Below are 20,320 nucleotides of genomic sequence, written 5' to 3'. Positions count from 1 at the left end.
GACTTCATACTACCTAGTTTGATTTACTACACTTGTATCGCATATAAAAAGGTTATATAGAGTTTAATAAATCAATTTTTTTTCGATTGAATGCAATCAATTAGAAAATAATAATACATCAGGGTAACCAATCAAAAGACTTGGACTAAATCGTATAATTCTATTTCAGATACTTTAAAATATATATGTTGTAATCAAATTAATATTTTATAAATATTCTTGGAATGATAAAAAGAAATTACTAATTAAAGAAAATGAAAGTAAGAAAAGTTGAGCCTAATTTTTTAATGTGTTGTCCAACCTCGTCTCCAGAAGCAGCAAGAAACTTCTGGTACACACTGGTGAATTCTGTATTTAATGCGATTGGTTTACATCCGACATAGATTATAAAGATATTGTTACACAAGCACTAAAAATTAAAGAATTCATGACTATGACAAATGTTTAAAAAAATGACCAAAGAAGGCCAATTTTTTCATTGTTGTTAAAATATTAAATCAAGATAAAGTTCTTTTTACAGCTTTTATTTTCATTCATTTTTTACTTTTTTTAAAAAAAAGTAGTCCTGTAATTCTAGTAAAAATCACCTAAATGCATCTTTCAATTTCTAACAACTGATGTGATTAATTCAGCAAGTTACTTCGATACATCACACTTGTGTAAAATTTATTCTGCCTATTCTGTACTACCACATAAAATTAGTAATAAAAACGTTCAACTTTATTTGCTTTTTCTTTGGCTGGGTTAGAGTGCTTGTTTCAGCTTCTTTTCCTTGCTTACACCTTTGTAAGATGCAAAGCAACTTTGGAGATTGAGAGATTGAGAGTTTCATCTTTATAAGATAGTGAGCAACGTCCATGTCTCTTTTTTTATTCCCTGATTTTTTTGGCTTTACCTAATAAAGAGTGAACGCAATAGAAGCTGATAACCACAATTTTTATATGTTGTTGGTTTTAAACACAAAGTTTATCAGGTAATCTCTTTTTTGTTACCTTATAGCACACTGAAATGCGACTTTTTTTCTATCTCAGCCATGAAAACTAGGCTTGAACAATACGAGCAACTTCCAACGTCAACTGAACAGGTGAGTCCAACGTGCTAAGCAAGTTGCTTAATTTTTGTTTCAATATTAAACCTAGTATAAAGATGATGGTGTTAACAACTGGATTGCTTATAAACATTATTTCGCTGATACTTATAAGATGTTAAAAACATTTTATTTTATATTTATGAAGCTAGCTAGCCTTCCTCTCTTCAATTGGTTTATTTTTTAAATTGATATCAAATACCAAAAAATTCCATGATACAAACCCTGTTACGTGAAAGTGATGATTCGAATATAATAGCTAACTTCTGAACAATGTATGTTAACCAAGTAGCATTTGAATGTTTCAGTTTTAAGACCTTTTCCACTCACTGAAGATTTTGTTGAAATTCTGGTGGACTTTCAAATAACGACCGATCTAAAATAACATTGTAAAAATTAGGAAGAAGTTTTAGCACAAATCTAAATTGGCACCAGGCTTAATTTCTATTCAATTATTGTTTTTTTAAGGAGGGAATTTATTAACCAGAGATAAAGGTCTATATATTCTACATAATAATTCTATTAATTTATTATTATGTAGAATTATCATTATTATTATTATCAATAAATGACGGCAATTTTATGCTGCTGTGAAGAGCCATTTGCCGATTGCCAAAGTGAATTTAAGAGGCTACATTTTGTTGAGTTTGTTTGGCAATTTGAACATTGCGTTCAAAGCTTGCAGGCGATCCCTATCCATTTTTTCGTATCCTTTTTTGATTCAACTTTATAGAGTGTGATTTTTTTGAGCTAACCGTATATAGTTGACATTGGATATATGCATACTTTAAACTCTACGAAATTAGTCATTTTGAAACAGGCCAATAAGATTTTTTTAAAAGAACTGACGTAACATATTTTAGCAAGTTGTGGAGAATATTCAGATTTCTTAACTGTTAAAATTTCACCAACATTTTGTATTGTTAGTGTATAGTAGAAGACAAGTTGACAACTATTAGCCAATACAACGAAAATCATTTGTCAACAGTCCCAAGAGATGAATAGGACAAAACAAGTCCTGCTAAGGTGGCGAGGGTTCATATAATTGAAGATGATAGTTTTCCATACCTATCATTATCGCACATCGTTTGGGTTTCATCTCTGTCAATTTTTTCCTTTTTAAAAATGCACGAGAAAAAACGTAAATGTTAAAACTGATCCTATTTTCCTAAAAATTATTCGCAAAATATTTTGTCGACATTTTGGACAAGTTTGATAAAAAGGAACTTCTACAATCCAATAGCTGATTCCAGTGGGTAAACCACAACCTAAACAAAATCTTGTACCTCAAATTTTCTGATAACTTGCAAGCTACTACATGGGTATAGCTAAACAAGCTAAGATAGCTCTGATTAAGGTGTATGTTAATTAGCTAGCCAGCTACCTACCATAACTTTTCCCTCTTTTATCCAGCTAGCTATAGGTAGCTAACAAAAATAATATAATTTTTACTTGACTAAATATATACATGAATAATAGCAAGTTTGCTTCACACCACGCTACATAATTTTTTCGTCCTTTTAAAGTTTTTACATATCACTGATATGGCACAAAAAGATAGTTATATTAAAATTACTCACAAACAAAACAAAGCAACGAATATATAATACTTTATTTACTATCAACAGCTACATGCAGGCGGTTAAGTCTTAAAGCTCAAACAAAGATACTTTTTTTAAAATTGTTATTTATTAAGATACAAATCACTTTAAAACAACTTCAGGAACAAATTGAGTCCTTTCTCTTCCACTTTCAAAATTTTATGCTCTCAAACATTGCATCAAACACGCCCATACTCTCTGACACAAAGAGTGCACCCAAAAAACGAACAATGCAATAAATGGTGACATATAGATCAAGTGTTCGACATATCCCAGTGCAGTTGTGATGGAGTCGTATTGTGCTATTGATGAGAGTGAACCCATATAGTCGCAGGCCCAAAACAAATTCACTGTTGTTAATATCAGGAGAAGAAGAATGGTAACTGTTTCAGTTGAGTTCATTCTTTCACTGTGATAAGGCTTGACGTATAAATGCAACAAAAGCACCAGTACCAGAATTGGCAGCATGAGGTACAAACGAGAAAGAGGATTGATTACGAATATGCTTACTGCAACGAGGACAAGACGTCTGATGATCAGTATTGCTTCCCAGTTTATTCTCATTTTGTGTTGGGCTTGATCCAATTCTTCCTCTGATGTAATTTTGATTCTGAATGGTCCATTGATCACGTTCAATATATTTTCCTGCTCAAACTGACTTTGATGACTTTGCTGTCCAGTTGATTTCAGTCTAGAATTGAACACGATTAAGGGAGGAAATAACAGTATGGTGATAAACATCTGCGTCGAGATTTGTCCCTTTGCATATAATTTAGTTGCCACGAAGACAGCTACCGAAAATGGGAAGACCCAAATTATTGTAAACAACATGACAATGTATTGCCAATATGTGTAGCAGGTAATATCTCCATATACATACAAATATTTCTCTTCTCGAATGTCAGTACAATGGATCATTTTAAAGGCCGTGCTGCTGATGCGAATGTAACACAGAAAAAGAAGCTGGACAAAAGTTTGTTTTAATCTAACAGGAAATGTAACGGTTGTTGGTTCAGCCGGCATGTCCTTCCCAATCAGTGTTCTTACTTTTTTCACAGCAAGATATGCTAGATATGATAACAGAACAACAGCAAACAAACTTGTTGCAAAACCAACATTGATAATTACAGCTTCAATTGTGCCCATGTTATTTAATGGAGGTAATTTTGATAAATTTTCATTAATCATGAACTTAAAGGCGAATATTAACGACACTATAGATTTGAAATGCAGAAGAAAGCCATGGTGCATTGGGTGGGGAACGTGCAATAAAGAAGCTGTTTGATAAAACAAGAAGAAGATTTTTAATAAACCCAAATTGTTTGTGTCCTTGGTAGATAATAGTTCTAAAGCATTTCCATTGGATATTAGGTTGTCATACGCACTTTCATTTAAGCTTGTATAGTCAAATTGGTTCTCCTTGAAACACCTACATTTCTGCGTGAGTTTCTTTACCTTTGTGAAGACAGTGCCAAAAAGTTTGGTGATTTCCTTTAAGTACATCAGTGTATAAGTCAATGTAAAGCCTAACGCAATGAACATAATCCAGAATATACTCGTGTTTCGTTGCTCTGACAAAACACAATTCTGGCTGAAGATGTCTAGAGAATATCCTTTTTCACATCTCCCACATAATCTTCCTTCGCGATGGTTGTAGCAAGAATTGTAACTCTCACACTTTCCTGGTTTGCAACAATACTTTGGAGGACAGGGTATAAAATGTACATCACCACCTGTTGTAACGTATCCCCAAAAATTGCCTTGACTGGTTAGAATGTTGTCATCACATATGCCTCCGCTAGGACACTTCTTGCAAGTTACATTTGACTGCACATATGGCTTAGAATCATCTATAAAATGGATTTGACCGTTGTTTAAACTGTAGCTTCCCTTAGGACAACTGGAACATGTTATGGACAACGCATAAAAGTATTTTCGAGTGTTGAACTCAACTTTATTGTTAGCAGGACAAATAAAAGTAAAATTATCAACGTGTCCATGAAATGCACCGGAGTCATTTATGAGTCCATCGATATATTTTGTACCGTCCACTGGTCTTACAACCATTGTAACATCCTTAAAATTTAAGTTTCCGCTATTAACCAGACTTCCATGAACTTTTTTGCTATCTGTTGAGCTGTACATTGTAACATTTTCCATTTTTAAATGCTGACTGGATGCATCTCCATATATCGCTCCTCCAGCAGACTGTGCTGAATTGCTATCGAATATAGAGTTTCGGATCAATACTTTACTATGCACTTTATAAATAGCACCACCGCTCATTCTTGCTCTATTTTCACGAAATACGCATTTATCTATGAAAAAATTTGGTACTTTGGAAATTTTCAATGCACCACCGTTTAAGGAAAAGCTTCTATTTTTTATGAATTTTGTATTTGTTATTGATACTTTAAGAATGCTTGACAATAAAAGGACTCCAACCGCACTGCCATAATTATTTATAAACATCGATCGCTGTATTAGAATTTGTCCCATTTTAGTCAAAATGAAGGGGACACCTAATCCTGTGTTGTTCGTAAAGCTACATCGATATATTTTTAGTTTCGATTTTCGGGGCCAAGAATCATCAAAGAGTAACACATTTTTCGTGTGTAAAAAGTTGCTGTGATAAATTTTAAAATCGACGACCCCATACTTTCTTTTCCTGTATTTTTGTACAAGGAGGGTGAAGATCCTGGTACAGTTGATAAATCGGCTATTGTTGACGAATAGTGAATAAGTAAAAGTGATGTACTTTTCTATCACGTGACGAGTTTCAATAAATAAGCAGTCCTTGATTACTGTGCATGCCTTTCGTAAATGTTTACTTTTCCGTACGAACGAAATCATTGTGTTTTTGTTGTTTGTTATTGTGGAGTTGAACAAAAACAAATTTGCATCTGACGAGATGTAAATCAGAGATATGTTATCAAAATGAATTCCTTCTAAATACAAGTCGACAATCTTGGAACTGTTGATGATAAAAAGTGGAAAGCTGCCACTGCTGTTGCTACTTCTTGTTAAAACAGGAGAAGGGTATGTTCCCCTGATTGTTATGTTGAAATTGATCTGCAATGAAGAATTGATATAGTAAGTGGATGGATAATGTGAATCACCACCACCATGTAATAAAATGCAATCATTTTCCTCAGCTCTGTGTGTGAAAGCATACATAAATGTTTTACAAGGAGTTGAAACTGAACCACACATCGAGTTATCCACACCAGATGGTTTTGAAACTCTGATAATTTTCCCATCTAAAAGAATCAAAGAAGGAATTCAGTTTCTTTTGGCAGATGTGTACTTTCAAAAATGCACTTATTACTTAAGAAGGAGAGATTTCTCTTTATCTTTTATTAATTTTTAAAATCGCAAGTGCTTTGTACTTTTACTTCGTTACAATTTATGCGCTAAACAGCTGTTATTTGAATGCATCTTTTTAATAATTGCCGTATTCTATGTGCTTTTTTGAGGAAGTCAGAATCCGATTTTTCTGGACTCTTTTTTGGTTTCACACGGCTTAATTTTTAAATCATGGCAAAACCCGAAAAATAGCTTACGAATACCATTTTAGTTTGAAAGTGGTGGTGGAGAGGTTTGAATGTCTCTTTTTGATCTTTTTTTCTTATATTATCTCTTATATTTGATATTTACGGTATTTTTTATTTTCTGCAGGTTTTCACAGTTTAAGATGAATATATCATCACGTTTTCTAGTCATATATAAATCTTAAACAAACCAATTTTACTATTTTGGCTACGAAGGAAGCTGTAAGACTTCTAACTTGAATGAAAACTATGTTTTGCTGCCAATACCAAAAGACTCACTGGGGTTGAACGATTTAAAATCATTTTAAAAAAAATATAAAATTTTCCGCCTTAAGATTAGGGGCTTTTTTAAAAGGGTAGGGTCTTATTTATACATACATAATTTGATATGGGGTTTATCTCAAAGACGAGTCTTAATTTGTCATTTATATACGGCATGCGGAGATTGATAGCTCAGTCAGTAGAACATTCTATCCATCACGCCATCTTCGAGTTAAGTTTAAATTGCTATAGTTTCTGTAGCTCAAATGTGCGGTTTAAGCCCACAGAATAGTCTTTGTGTTTCATCCTTGAAACAATTGACAAAGTATATACTCTAAATTAGCAAGGCTAAGCTCATAAACATAAATTACCCTCACGTTTACACAAATTTTAAAAAAATATCTTTTTCCGCCATGCTACATACTGGATACAGCGTGTGTCTTTAACTTGTCCTTGGAACTTTTGTATACGCTTTAGATTTTGTAACTAGCTACATCTTCCATAATACATGCTCAGAAGCCTAACAGTTCAACCAAACTCAATAAGGAGGCATAACTCCTGACAAACAACTAAGAAACCTAATACTATAGCTATAAATAAATATAATAGCAGTTAGCTGTAACATACAAATTGTAAATTTATGCTTAGCCAGCGTTAAGAGAAAGGTCTAAATACAAAAGCTTGCAGCTAGCTAGCTAAACCAAAACGTTATAGAAACTTATAGAGATCTTAAGTTTTCAAAATATTCTCGCCAACAAACATTCATTTTTACTTTTCGTTCGCCACTTCACGATTAAAAATCGCCCAAAATAAGGGTTATTTTTATCAGCCTAGATCAGAGATATTACGGCGCCGTTCCGTCAGAATATCATAGCCGTAAAAGAACCCTGGGGACGAGGCTGCATCGACTTTTTCTTTACATCTTGCCTTTTTAGCGTTTTTAATCGGCGTCCCCATAACTTTTTTATAAATCAGTGCCCAGACAATTAAAATTGTTGTTGTTACTATTTTTTTCATTTCTCAACAAAACTTTTGATGAATACCAAATAAGTTTCATTTGAAAAGCTTTCCTTGATTCAACAACGACAGTTTTTTAAAATTAACCTAAATTTGGTAGTAGTTTGCTAACTTACTTTATCTGTTTTGCTATTTACAATAGTTCTGTCTGTCTGTCTGTCTGTCTGTCTGTCTGTCTGTCTGTCTGTCTGTCTGTCTGTCTGTCTGTCTGTCTGTCTGTCTGTCTGTCTGTCTGTCTGTCTGTCTGTCTGTCTAAACAAAGCAAAGCAGATGTGTTGTAAAAGATACTCGAAAAATTAGATTTATTAAACGGTTATTTATTTTCTCTGTTTCGTACACTGCACAAAACTAATGGCCTTACCTTCCTTAAAAAGTGCTGTTCAAAAGTTTTTTGTTCTTGTAAGTGCGTAAGACCGTGAAACAAAGTGTTTATAGAGGAGATTTTTAACATTTTTATTCTTCAAGCTACGAATAGCAAATGCAATATATTTTTATCGAATTTGCTGCAACGGGCGAATTTCTATTTATAATATAAAAGTACTTGCAAATATATTTAGCCACTTATTTACCCACCTGCCCATGCTTTTTAGCTTCATAGTTTAAATGTAGTTAATGTAGATACACCCTTTGTCCCGGTAAAAATACAAAAGTGTGTTTTAAACTATGATATGGGTAACAACCGATGTGTATATGGTGTTTTTTCATGAGACGAAAATGGTTTGTTTTTTGAAGGTGATGAAGTTCGTATTTATGTAATTAAATATGAAACAGTAAGCCACACTAATTCGATTATTGTTGTGGTAATATTATGTCAAAAAATTATTTTAGTTCTACTTTCCTTGCGCGCGACGCTAGGTTCACAGGGTAGTCATGGTAGCTATAATAGTGCTCACGAAATGACTAAGTCAGTAGATTTACGCTGGCCTTACGTGTGAGTGAGAATGAGAAGAGTTTGTGGTAAGAATGAAAAGAATTTAGACGACGGGATTTATTTACGGATTTTGAGTAATTGGCAAGAAATAAACAAAAAAAGAATCAGAACAAGAAAGAGAATTATGTTAAACTAACACCCTCGTTTCCAGGGTTTTTTGAAAAAAGACCCACGCACCCACTATAATTGATTTCAGTAGGGGTTGCGGGTGAATAGAAAGGGAGAAATATGGAGACGAGGGTGGCAAAACTGATCGTTAACACGTAAAAAATCACGCGAGTTCGATCGCAAGCAAATTATTTACCCTAGAGAGATCCGAAATAAAGCTGCACGCAGCCAATTTAAACACACAGAATACAGTTATTATCATAAAGAAACGGCGTTCAAAGTGTCTTGTTAATTTTTTCTTCATGCACATGGTGATGGAGCGCAGGCGTAAACAAACTGAAAATGGAGGAAACACGAAAGAAAATTCGAGGAGATCAGAACTCGTTTCAAGGAAATTGTGCTTGTATTATTATATGCTTACGCGTCAATCAAAACAGAAGTGCAATAAGTAGACTAAAAAATAGGTGTACCTGTACTGGGTGTGGTCGTTAAGCAAAACAGTAAACACCATATTATATACATCTTCTATAAAACTTAAAAACGATGTGTTGTCGAAAAAAAAGCTCCTTCTTTATGTCTGAGTGGCAAGAAAAACTTTCTTTTATACACTTTTATTTAACAGTAATTCCTTTGTCTACAGTTAGTCGTATTTAACATTCGTTTGTTTTTTGGCATTAGGATAATTATAACGGTATTGCCCTCAAAAGAGAAGTGAAAGTCTTAAGTCTTGTGAAAAATATGCCAAATCAAAAAAAAAATTAAAGTTATTAAAAAGGTAATTACTTCAAAAGTTCCAGCTTTCGATACCTTTATCGCTTTCTTATGGATGCACTGAACAACCTAAGTCTTAAGTCTTGTGAAAAATATGCCAAATCAAAAAAAAAAATGAAAGTTATTAAAAAGGTAATTACTTCAAAAGTTTCAGCTTTCGATACCTTTATCGCTTCCTTATGGATGCATTGAACAACCGAAGTCTTAAGTCTTGTGAAAAATATGCCAAATCAAAAAAAAATGAAAGTTATTAAAAAGGTAATTACTTCAAAAGTTCCAGCTTTCGATACCTTTATCGCTTTCTTATGGATGCACTGAACAACCTAAGTCTTAAGTCTTGTGAAAAATATGCCAAATCAAAAAAAAAAATGAAAGTTATTAAAAAGGTAATTACTTCAAAAGTTTCAGCTTTCGATACCTTTATCGCTTCCTTATGGATGCATTGAACAACCTAAGATTTGGACAAAATACAACAGTTGGGAAAATGATAAAATTAAGTAATTAGTTGCGCAATGCTGTAGGTATTATATCTAAGCCCTAACAATTTAAGGGTAAAGGAGCGTGTCCCCTTGACTGCTGTGGCACTGAATAGACGACTATAACACAGTTTTCAAAACTGTTACGAACATTAGATACTTAGATAGGACCTTACGTACTTCGGACATATTTACTTTCGGACAGAAGCCTGTATACCTCTAAGAGGGAACTGAACTTTCAATTAACAAATAGGGTAACTCTTTTATACATTGGTCGTAGCTCTTTTGACATTTAGCAGGTAAAAAAATTCAATTTATAAAAGGAGAAGGGGTCGGCAAGAAAAAGAAAGTTTTTCTGTACAGCATCTCTTGCTTAATTATTTCTCACATAAGGTCTAAAAGCTCAAAATTTTCTTGAAGAGGAAAAATTTACTACAATGAAGTTGCATTGTAATTACCACTTTTATAAGCGGCTGGCCACTTCGTTCTCAGGATATTTTCTTTCAATAGTGCAAGCTGTTTTTTAGTTAGTTCTATTAAAACCAAACAGTCGGACTTTCTCTAACTTGTACCGACCCTTAATATTTTTCAGAAATTCGAGCCAAAATATTCTCCTGATTCATGATCCTTCTATGGATTAAAAACACAAGAAGGAAGACCAGTCTCATCACAACTTATGTAATCCACTTTTACTGAGTGAGTAAATTTTCGGTTAACTTGACCACTGATGACGCAATCATTCAGCTTCAAAGGCTTTATATGTACACGACCGAAATCAAGAGAGAAAATATATAAAAGTCTGTGGAATAACAAGCCTGAAATTTTCCTACACAATGACCTTCGACAATCTTAAATTTCTTGCAAAAATTACTCATAAAATTTATGTTTTTCTGAGAAGAGATTGCATGAAATAAATAAAGTCAAGAAAAATTGTTTTCCGAATCTAATTTGTTTTACATATCTCGTATTGAAGCAGAGGCCTATCTTTGTAATCCGCTTAGGGAAGCCATTTTTAGGGTCAAATTTAAGGGAGTTTTGAGGTCTTTAATGCGAATTTTTGGCCGTTTTAATAAGATGATGGTGTTTTTATAAAAAAAATTGAGAGGACACTTTTTTTTCATTTTCATATTTTTTCAAATTAATTAAAAATATTTGAGGAGATTTTAGAGGTGATGCCGTGAGTGAAATTATTGCTGTAAATATGAAGCATTTTTATGCATTTTACAATTAAAAAAAAATTGAGGAGATTTGAGGATAAAGTTGTTAGTTACAAAATCTACTTTTAGAGGCCATTTGAGGAGACCTTGAGGAGAAACACTGATTATGTAGTTACACATGTTCTGGTTTAAGATTTTTATTATCTCTCCCAAGAAAAATTAAGTTGACCTAAATTGGCTCATATTCATACGTGATTTACGAATATAAAGTTTATTTTCCTTAATTCGCACTTATAAGTTAACAATGCCTATTAAAGATTTAAAAATTCACCTTCGACACGAGGTAAACCATCCGCCATATTGTTTCATAAATTTCTTCACCTTTGAGTACTCTGACGTCACCTGTTAGAAGATCGTAAATCATCTGCCGCATTGGAATTTTTTACTCAAACTTTACTAGTGAAATTCATTGGTGATGAGTATGTTTACCCCCGTGAAAATTTCAGGAAACTTTGAAAATGAATACTAACCTCGGTTGAGTAATCATCATTCAATTGCAATACCCAGAAGTTGTGAAGCAAAAAAAAAATGAGCAACAGGGAAAATGCGGTAGGATTTCAATTTGAGCCTATCAGGCGAAATACTAAACAAAGTACTGACTCGGATTCCAGCTGGGAGAGCTGTGATGAGGATACTGATCAAGAAGAAGTCGCTTCACGTGTTGATGTTGCTGTGAGCATGTGGTGCAAGTGTGGAAAATGTAAGGAAATGCCGAGCGAAGCGGAGTGTCTTTGCTGTTGCGAGTTAAAATCCGCGACTATTTTTAATTTGATCGGTGAGTTTTGATATGCGATTTATAGGCACATGTCAGTATTGCGATTCCGCTATTGTGAAAATCATACTCTTTTTTAGATAACTGCATTACAGAACATGAAAACTTCCACAGCATCATACTTTGAAGGAGGTTTTATGGACCGCATTGGTAGGAATCCATGACACAAATGCGAGTCATCTACCACGACGAGAAAACGTAACCAACAAGTAAATATTTTTAGTCTTTTAACATAATTACAGAATTAAATATATAAAGTAAATATAAGCACTATTTCATATTTTCAGGACTTATAGGTGCGCAAGTTATAGACAGTTTACTTGGTGGGTGCATAATAGGATAGGGAGAGGAGTTCGTCGAGTGATACGTATTCGAATTAGATAATAGCGTATGAGTTCGATGAATGATGATAAAAATGAAAAATTCTTCTAACCTTCTTCTTCTTGTTTTTTTCTTTCAAACTCAGTTCTAAAATCAAAGCACTCGGAAGTGAAATGAGCTTCGCATATCTTTAAATACTTTGGAAGTATATCCTCTCTCTTGATCAGTTTGATCCGTATAGTTCGTTGTTTTGCATCTTTGGGAAAGTTGAAAAAAGACACACCTTGTTTCTTTTGGTGGTTAAGACAACCAGTACTGCGCAAGAAGCCATATTATTATTATTTAAAAAAAGGATTCGTCCTTATTCATCAAACATGTGGAGGTTTTTTTTTACAAATCACATTCCATGCGCAAAGTTTCGCCTCTCATCCCGGGGGTCTGAATGTGAGCTTCTAACTAGTGACGTCAGACGCATAAATTATACCGTTAAATGCTCACTCACAAAATGGCGACAAGTGAGGTGAATGCTTTTAAAACACGAGGTAAACATTGTCTGGTTTCTTGAATACTGTAGCGATTTTAACAAAATAAACGTTAAATTGTTTTTTCTGAAGATGTTTTGAATCGATTTAGGTCAACTTGATTTTTCTCGGGAGGTAAGCTTTAAGATTTCTAAACGAGTCCTCTAAAAAGATAAAAATTGATACTTTAAATATAAATTTTCTTTTTGTTTTTGATAATCGAGAACAGCTACATTAACAAAAAACTGGTTAGAAATATAAGTTGATCAATAATTGACATGACGTTTTTACACTCTATGGTGTCACATGTCCTGATTGTTTCATAGCCTTTACAAGGATCCAAAATAAGATTTGTCGAAACTGAGATTCCAAAGCGTGATGGAATTCCGTTGTGTTTACATATTTTGCATATGGCTTTAGTTTCATTTTGGTAAATCGTGTTTACATGACAACTACGAAATCATGTACGAATTTGACATAAGACTGAAATGAAACTTTCATTTTTCCCTGAAAATAAAACTACATGTGAAGGGAAAGAAGGAAAAATGTAAGAAGGTTAGAACGTATGCCAGCGCTTAATAACTTTCAATTTCTTCGTACTTTTTCGGAGAAATATTTGTAGAAAGACATTGCCTATTATATATTATTTAAGTGAGGGAAAAAAGTATGAATTCTAAAGGACGGCTTCTTTTTTTAAGGTGACGGTATACCTTTATTGTATGAAAAATGCCGATTTTTTTTGTTAACTATTTATACTAAAGAAACGACGATTTTCCAATGGTGAAAATATTCATTTATTTTTTGAAGGGGAATATTGGCTTTATCCAAATAACTAACTTTTTCTTTCTAATTGGTCTTTCACACCTTTAAATTAAATAGAAGTTACAAGTGAATGTTTTTAACACTATCATCCTCGTGAACATAATTTTTAAAATAAAAATATCTTTTATATTTCCTTTTCGAAAAGTGTGTGTGTTTTAAAAAAAATTTTGCTTTGATTTCTATGGTATACTCAGTCACGTCTTTATGAATAATAAAATTTAAAAGGACAACTTTCTGAATATTCATCGCCTCGGAAGTGTGAAAGTATCACCATCATCATGAGTATGCTTGAAAGGTGTGATATCTTAAAACAGTTTTTCGTAGTGTTCTTTTTTCGTATATCATCTATTACATTTCAAATCTCTTTTACAAAACTACGGAAGCTCTACAAGGGAGAGTTCTACTGTGCTGAAGCCAACGTGTTTATCTAAAAGCGATTTTTTTATCTTTAAGTATCAAGGATTCTCTAGATATTACATCTTAAAGACAAAAGTTTGAGTTAAAAAATGACTTTTTGGGAAAAAGTTAAATAAATAAAACGGGAACTTGGTGGAAAATAATTAAAAAATCGTTTTTACATACATCTATCACGATTCTAAAGAACATCAAATGAGAGTTGGAAACGAAGTAGTTTTGTAAATAAAGTCACTTTTTGAAGGCAGGGTGCGTTTCAAATATGTCTCTGTACTTTTTACAAGTTAAAAAGTTTCAAATTATTTTTATATTATTTGATAGGTATTTAAAAATGCTTTTTGGTGATGTATGAATGAATAAACTTTTGTTAACTATCGCTGTACTCAAAAGGTACACATTTCAAAAATCAAATCACTAAAAACCTGTCTAGATTAATCAACTTTTATAAAATAAAAAAAAGAGAAATCTATTTACTTCTAAAAGGATATTCTTATCTTACTATTTTTTTATATATCCTTTTTTATTAATTTAATTTCAACTTTTTTTTTTATAAAAAAGGTCTAATATGCTAGTGATTTCGCGGAAAATAAAGAAAATATTGTAACGAAACATTTGTAAAAATATTATTTGTAAAAAAAAAATAATTTCCTATTTAAGTTCTGGCGAAGTTTTCCTCCCCAAAGTCTGCTTTTTAAGGTAGGTTTAAATCACTGTTGTTCAAGCCATTTCGGTTAGTGTGAAGTGATTTGTTGCAGAGGGAAAGTCTCTTGGGTTGGTTTGGGTCGTTGATTGGCTAAGTGGGAGTCATTTGGAGCTGATTCAAGGTTTACTTTTTAGCCCACTAAAAAAAACTATATAATAAATTAATTATGTGTTTTATGTAGTCAATTATGTGCTAGTTAAAGTGAAGTACGAGAAATCCTGAATTAAATGTACCAACTGGTAATTTACAACTCGCAACTCGTAACACGTAACGAGCAACTCGTAACTCTTGAATTAGGTAACAACTCGTAACACATGACGGGCAACTCGTAACTCTTGAATTTGGTAGCAACTCGTAAGATGTGACGGGCAACTCGTAACTCTTGAATTCGGTAGAAACTCGTAAGATGTGACGGGCAACTCGTAACTCTTGAATTCGGTAGCAACTCGTAAGATGTGACGGGCAACTCGTAACTCTTGAATTCGGTAGCAACTCGTAAGATGTAACGAGCAACTCGTAACTCTTGAATTAGGTAGCAACTCGTAACACATGACGGGAAACTCGTAACTCTTGAATTAGGTAGCAACTCGTAACACATGACGGGCAACTCGTAACTCTTGAATTCGGTAGCAACTCGTAAGATGTGACGGGCAACTCGTAACTCTTGATTTACTAAAACCTCAGTTCTTGAAATTTGAATCTTACATTAAATTTCTTATGAGTTTTTACAGACGATTAATTTTCACCAACGATTAATTCTATTGATGAATTGATATTTTTATAGAGCACTATTTTGTATTATATCCCTTACATATCTATTCGACTATAGATTTGATCAGAAGAGACGGCAGAGTCAAATTGAGTTGCAATTAAACATGGAAACACTAGTCCCAGTTATATAAGAGATTAATCAATATAGATAAATCAGCGTGTACTAAAAAACGAAACCAATCTAACTAAAGAAAAAAAATTTATATTCTTAGATAGCCTGACAAAAAAATTCGTCAGTAAAAACTGACGAACTATTTAGCAGGTGACCTATATTTCTACCGATGAGACTGGAAACGAACTTTCAGAGCAAAATTTTTTTACCAACAGCTTTTTTTGCCGACTAAATTCATCTGGAAAGAACGTGCTCATATTTAAATCTATGATATATGACTATCTGTCTGTTAGCCAATATATCTAAAGTTTCTTCTTTAAAAACCGAGGATATTGTAATTGAAAACACTATTAAAATCGCACCTATAATCATAGTAATAACCCCCGTACCAGTTTATTTCATTACTTCATGTTAACAGACTCGCAAGGTTGTACGCAAAAGTAATACGCAAAATTTGTACGGCAAACCATGACCAGTCAATTTTTTCACGGTTAACGATTAGAGTCTTTATAATAAGAGAGACGTTAATGACAATATGGTTGAGTGAATCAAATTTACGGTTGAAGTATTAATAAAATTCGCAAAGTAGGCAGTTCATATAGACAAACACGCACAACCCATTCCATATGAGCAAGGTTGATTCGCTGTGAAACTAGTTAATATTTCATGATGCTACTATTTTTATCTATTTATTATTTTTATTTTTTTAATCTATTTTACTTTCGATTTTTATTCGTGATGTTTCCCTCAGCTTACTAGTATTATTCGAATTAAACATAAATTAATATCAACTGCGTATTTATATATATAAATAGGCCTTACAAGATTTGACATAAAGGAAAGTGTTTTCTGATAAAAAAATCTGCTTTTGAGAGTGATTTTACCATTCTCGTCCCCAGAGCTCTTATTTATCTCAAAAAGCTCTGGCGTCGAGAATAGGTTTTTAATACAGACATATGCTGGGGTTTTATTTTTTTAGATTAATGACAAGATTTTAATATTTTTAATATTTAAACAGTTCTTACGATTTATATCGTAAGAACGGACCTTTATATTTATAAAGATCCGTCCCGCTACAACCTTGTTTCCAGGGCTTTTTGTTTCTCAACAACGCTATGCTTACTGTCGAATAACCGTGTAGTACTGATGAAGTCTTAGAAAGGAGGTTGCCCATCATATAAATAAATTTCTTAGGAACGGAGATGTCTGTTAAGCTTTGTACGCAGCATATTAGGATAAATAAACTATTTCTATCCTCCTTGATACAGCAGAACAAATCTTGCGATTTTATAATGATTTCCTTGCTTCCTTATTCAAAACAGCCTCAAAACGTATTCGAATGATCATGAAATGATCAAGACAAATATATATATATATATATATATATATATATATAAATTTTTGTGTTATTCAGATCTAGCTAGTACATTGATGTTTTCTTGTTTTCCAACTTTCATTTTATAGGTATCTCGTGATTGTCTAGTCAAAATGAAAAAAAAAAGCAGTCAGCTAGCTAAGCGGCCATTTAGCTAAATTTTATGTTTTGCTTAAATTAACAAGAACGGAACTTCTGAACTGTAATTTTCGATTTGTACTAATAAGCCTCGGTTTCAAGCAGAGGTCAATTGGCACAAAAGTAGACAATCTGTTTTGACAGGCTGTTTGCTTGCTAAGAAATAGCAGCGGTACCACAAAGAAAACTATTTGGGGAAATGTGTATTAAAACTTTGCTTTTAGGCAATATGTCAACTAATGTGCAAAGTAGCTCTGCTACAATATGATAAACTAGTTCTTTACAAAAACAGGATGGAGCCATCTACGAAGAAGAAAATATCATCATATTTTTTTTGAAAATAGCAATATTCGTTTTGATTTTTTTTAACGTCGTTTCATTCGTTTATTATCCGTAATCAATTTTTGGCGCGTTTTTTAAATGACGGGACATAAAACATTATTGACAACTGCGCCGTTTCTCCGTTCTTATTTCGTAAACACTCTTTTATTTAAATATACGTTCTACTTCTACACAACTTGCAATACTCTCTGCGAAGGCATGAATATAAAGTAATAACTTCAATTTTCTCAATTCTCTACTTTTAAAAAGATATTAATACCGTTTACTTTCTCGTCATAACAACTACTTGAAAATATTATTAAATTAATAATGAACCGAATCGTCAGTTGCTCTTCTTCGTAGATGCAATAGCGCATGCGAATGTGTTTTATCAGGTATTATACGGAGAAGTGTCATGCAATTACGCTTTGCACGTGTTCTAAGTTAACAAATAGCCTGGGTGTTGAGATAATAATATAGATAAAATAACAATTATATGACTTTTACAAATGTTATTAACCTTAAATGATAAAGGCCAGAAGAGAAAAAATGAGAAAAACAAAATTAGAATCAAAAGGAGGAGCACCAGTCAATAAGTTCTAACTTTTAACTCGAAGAAAAAAGGAATCATGAAAAAATAATATGGCGGTATTCAACCTAACAAAATTTTGCGATTTAGCTGGACATTATCAAGATCTATCTTCAGAATACAGAATCACCTTTTTAATCATTTTTGCTATTCTTGGTGTTCTGATCATTGTTGGAAACACTGCTGTTCTGTTGACAGTCATACAAAATCAAAGTTTTCACAAACGACAAAACACATTTTTAACATCGCTGATGTTGACAGATTTGTTCTATGGGTTTACGTTTATTCCGCTTTTTGTCGTCGAGTTAAGTAGTATCGATATAGCTCGCCAATGCAGTATTCGCTCGTGGCGAGTTATAACATTTACGTATTTTCTTTCGACTCGATTACTCAGCATATTTTTTATCAGCTTACAAACTTATATAAAAACATGCAAGTCAAAAACAAAGATTGAAAGAACTTTTTATAAATATACTCACGTGTTAAACATAGTTGTAGTATGGTTGCTAACTCTGTTTGCAATATTGACTGTCGGTCTATCATCAATAGAAACTGGCGCGATTTTAGGGATATTAACGCTATGTTATATGTTAGTCTCGATTATTGGCATTGTTGTGTGTTACGCTATAGTGCTTTTAACTATTAAACGAGCAAAACAACGATATGAGAATCCAACATACAAGGAGGCAACCAACTTTGTGCGAATGATATTAATATGGTTTCTAACAACGACGGTACCATTAATGATATGCGGCTTAATTTTAGTTGTATTTGCCCACCGTGCAGTGAAGGAAGAGGTTGAGGAATACATGGAACATCAAATCTACATTGCTTGTTTAGCTATCGCTTCAGTGGATGCACTTGCGAATCCGATTGTTTATTTTCGAAAACTGAAAGAATTGCGAGAAGAAATAAATACGGTGTGTCAGGTATTCTGTTATTGTAGAACAAGAACGAGTTCGGATGTTTTGGTTCACGACGGTCCCTCTGCTACACCAATCGCGGTACCAAAATATGACAAAGACAACACTTATCCCGAAATTCTATACAAAGATCAACCGTCTGGTTTGGAAAATAAAGTCTTTACATTGGAAAATATTTGATTTTAACTTGCTAGGAATACCATGCAAACATACCTAAATATATCCGCACCATTTTAGACTTAACTTGATTTTCTTTGACCGTTTTCGTTCCAAATTCAGAACTGTCTTTAAAATATATATACCTTAAGGAGACTATAATGGTTCAGCCCAACTGAACTTACTCTTGAATTGTACCATGTTCTAAAATGTCATATAGTTTACTTTATTGGTTATCATGACAATAGATTGACAGTTACACTCAACCCCCGAGCTAGACTACTGATGCGGCCTTCTGAATATACATCGTGTTGGTCAGCAGAGTTAAACTGCTAGTCGGTAGCCCTATCAGTAGTGAATAAGGATGCAAGCGCATACAATTTTTTTATGTCTTAGTCCATAGAGCTGGTCAACGATTGGGCACGAGCAATGTTTTTGTGTGAGTGTAAATCTGAGATCAGTTTTGCTTCAGTCACATCAGTTAGTTGCGAGGCGCGCTTGCCGATCAATCTAGAAAGTTCTCATCCCGTCTTTTATTTTACGTAGGATCTACTGTTTTTTCGTCCCGAATAGGCGGTCAACAAGTGTATCGTCCCAACATATTTCGAGTTTTTGTTTAAATAGTTTGCGAAATGGGGTCATGATTGGTGCGTAAGCGAATTCATACGCAACTTGATTTGCAAGACCACAACCTGATTCCGGTTAAATTGGTTGTGTTAGGGAATTCCTCGTTAGCCCTCAGTGTAGTAGGCATATATCCGCAAAGTGTCACATCGAATCTACAAATTCTACTTCATTCTAAGAGAAAAAAACGTTTTCAGGATGATAACTACGCTGTTATGTAAGGCATACCAATTGTTATTGTAAGGCATACCAATATCGTCATCCCACAAAAGAGAGTCCTCTACACGTAAACACGTAGGACTTCTTTCGTGATATCGTCGAATCTTTTGATGCATCCGTCGTGTGTGAGAGCGCTGAGGTATCTGTAACATCCGCTTTCAGTAATGAACGTAGTGGTGTCTCTGACCTCCGATGCACTATGATATCTGTTCCACGCATCAAGAATGGTATTTTTCTTTTTCGGGATTACAATGTTAGACGGTGATTCTGTGTGATGAGTTTCATGTCCTTCTCATTGATCCATCCTTTTTTGAAACAGTTACCATTCGGGAACATCTTGTCATTGGGGTGGTCGTTGCTTTGAACCAGTTCGATTATGCCAAATGCCAAGTCAGCGTCAAGCTTGCCCTTGACTGCGTATTTTAATGGTATTGAACGGGAATCTGCCAACCTGTTTGGTGTTCAAACAGGTTGGCATGCACTGCTTCTGCAGCCATTGTCTGTTGTGGTTGATGCTTA

At 33.5% G+C, this 20,320-nt stretch overlaps 1 protein-coding gene across 1 annotated transcript; it reads right to left on the bottom strand.

Moving 5' to 3' along the window:
- Window positions 1-2,682: 2,682 nt before the first annotated feature.
- Window positions 2,683-9,602, bottom strand: LOC130644578 (uncharacterized). Its single transcript, XM_057450242.1, has 2 exons — window positions 9,027-9,602; window positions 2,683-5,948 (listed from the first exon to the last, which is right to left on the bottom strand). Exons 1-2 carry the CDS (start codon window positions 9,076-9,078, stop codon window positions 2,848-2,850), a joined length of 3,153 nt encoding a protein of 1,050 aa, XP_057306225.1. The 5' UTR covers window positions 9,079-9,602; the 3' UTR covers window positions 2,683-2,847.
- Window positions 9,603-20,320: the final 10,718 nt, after the last annotated feature.

Source organism: Hydractinia symbiolongicarpus, chromosome 5 (assembly GCF_029227915.1).
Source record: "Hydractinia symbiolongicarpus strain clone_291-10 chromosome 5, HSymV2.1, whole genome shotgun sequence".
Lineage (NCBI taxonomy): Eukaryota > Metazoa > Cnidaria > Hydrozoa > Anthoathecata > Hydractiniidae > Hydractinia > Hydractinia symbiolongicarpus.
This window is presented reverse-complemented; position numbering and strand designations above follow the sequence as displayed.

Excerpts from the sequence above, each read along its gene's own strand:
- LOC130644578 (XM_057450242.1), bottom strand. The coding sequence starts at position 9,078 with ATGTATATAATATGGTGTTTACTGTTTTGCTTAACGACCACACCCAGT. Across the intron at positions 5,949-9,026 it reads AACGACCACACCCAGTACAG|ATGGGAAAATTATCAGAGTT; the intron begins GTACACCTATTT and ends TGATTCTTTTAG.